Source organism: Cyprinodon variegatus, unplaced genomic scaffold (genome assembly GCF_000732505.1).
Source record: "Cyprinodon variegatus isolate N-32 unplaced genomic scaffold, C_variegatus-1.0 Scaffold93, whole genome shotgun sequence".
Taxonomy (NCBI): Eukaryota; Metazoa; Chordata; class Actinopteri; order Cyprinodontiformes; family Cyprinodontidae; genus Cyprinodon; species Cyprinodon variegatus.
Window position 1 is genome coordinate 1034696 of NW_015150546.1, and position 1837 is coordinate 1036532.

General features: G+C 36.4%; 1 protein-coding gene and 1 non-coding gene across 2 annotated transcripts in view; one reads left to right on the top strand and one right to left on the bottom strand.

The window, feature by feature from the left end:
• The window catches only part of LOC107084133 (sperm-associated antigen 17-like), a 34098-nt gene that overhangs the window by 8482 nt on the left and 23779 nt on the right, over positions 1-1837 (top strand). The window contains exon 8 of the mRNA XM_015373822.1: positions 27-173. Coding sequence (XP_015229308.1) covers positions 27-173 — 147 coding nt within the window. The remainder of the gene's footprint in view (positions 1-26; positions 174-1837) is intronic.
• trnam-cau lies at positions 1007-1078 on the bottom strand. Its single transcript has one exon. It is a non-coding gene; the product is annotated as a tRNA-Met (tRNA).

Below are 1837 nucleotides of genomic sequence, written 5' to 3' on the forward strand. Positions count from 1 at the left end.
GTTGTGTTTTTCTTGTCTGTGTTCAGCTGCAGCTGGGAAGGCAGATATTTGATGGCGTCGCCAACCTCATCTATGACTCTGTGGAGATGCGCCGCCAGTATCAGCACTACAGAGACCATGTCCAGCTCATCCGTATACCCACTGTTGTCACAATGGATTCACAGCCTGCAGAGGTACATTTACAGCACTGCTCAGAGGTTTACAAGGAAAACTGCTTTAAAGGGCGTTTGAATTGTTTATTTGAGCTTGTCCTTTTTTTATTAGTGGACTATAAATATATTATTAAACAAAAACTGATTTAAATTTGAAATCAAAAGCTGCATAATTTGCTGTTTTTTCTCTAAATAAGAGATTCAATATTTTACACAAAGCCTACAAAACTTTATTAAAACTACATCTTTTGTTTCCATTAACAAGCCTCTAGCATGATTATGAAGTAACATTTGACCATTAAAATTACTTAAAAACTTCATTCAAATAGGCTGTTTTCTGATGTTTTGGGCATGGACCTCTTTAAATCATAGTCCACACATTACCAATAGGGTTGAGATTTGATTCCTTATTTTCAGGTATCGAACTGTTGATTTAGGTTGAAATTGAATTTAATTGGCCGACTCACTTTATGCACTGCACCAGTATCATGAGCCAAGCATGCACCCATGGCATGATGCTGCCACCACCATGCTCGACTATTGGAGCTGTGCGGATAAATGTGGGCAGATGACAATTGTAGTTGGGGTTGTAGGTGTACAGCAGCAGCTTCTTTCTTGGCAGTGCTGTCCTGGTCCACATTAATCTTAAAATCACTTCTTTGTGGACAGACTTCGGTGTTAAGGAGAGTATCCCAGTGATTGTGGACCTTGTTGCTTTCTCTCTTTTTACTCGATGAAACTATTGATCTAATATAAAGAAAATGTCTCACTGTTTCACTATAATTTGAGTCAAATTTCTTTGGAAATGTTGATTAATTGCTTTAAGGTTTTAGCTACATGTCATAAAATGCTGTTAGCAGAGGATGGTTTCGATCCATCGACCTCTGGGTTATGGGCCCAGCACGCTTCCGCTGCGCCACTCTGCTGTGCTGATATGTGTATCAAAAAAAAAAGAACTCAACAACCCTGAGGGTGCAGGTTCGATTCCTGCTCGGGGCTACAACAATTGGCCTACTGTGTACCAGTTCTATTCTAATTTCTTCATCAACTATATCTGTTGAGGTGTAAATTGTTGTGACAAAGTGTTACATCTAGTTAGAAATTAATTACCGAACCATGGTAGGACCTCTGACTACAAGATGAATCTGTTTCTTCACTTGACACTTATTTTCAATTCCACTTATTTATTTGACGGTTAATCGTGATTGGATTTTCTTTATACGTGTTAAAGTAGGAGGTTTTCACAGGGGCCACACCTGTATAGATGTAAGTTATTGACACCTTGCAAAACAGGATAAAGGTTTGAAACCAGGTTTTGGCTGAAATTTATTTTCATTTACTTTATTATTTTTAATGTTCCAATAATAAACCTCCTTTATGGCAGATGGATGTGGAGTGCTAAATCTTTTTCACCAAGCAAATTTGTTATTGTTTTAAAAAAGAGAAAACTAGTAAATATATTTCTAAATAAAAAAATTGTATAAAAGTAATAATTTATCCATCCATCCATGCTGGTGCTGGTGCCTATCTCCAGCTGTCTACGGGTGCTCGGCGGGGTACACATTTGACAGGATCATAATAGTTTATATGAATGGATAATAGAATATGTACATAATAGGTATATCATAAATAAAGTATTATTTTTTAACAAATAAAATGATATATATATATATATATCTATAAAA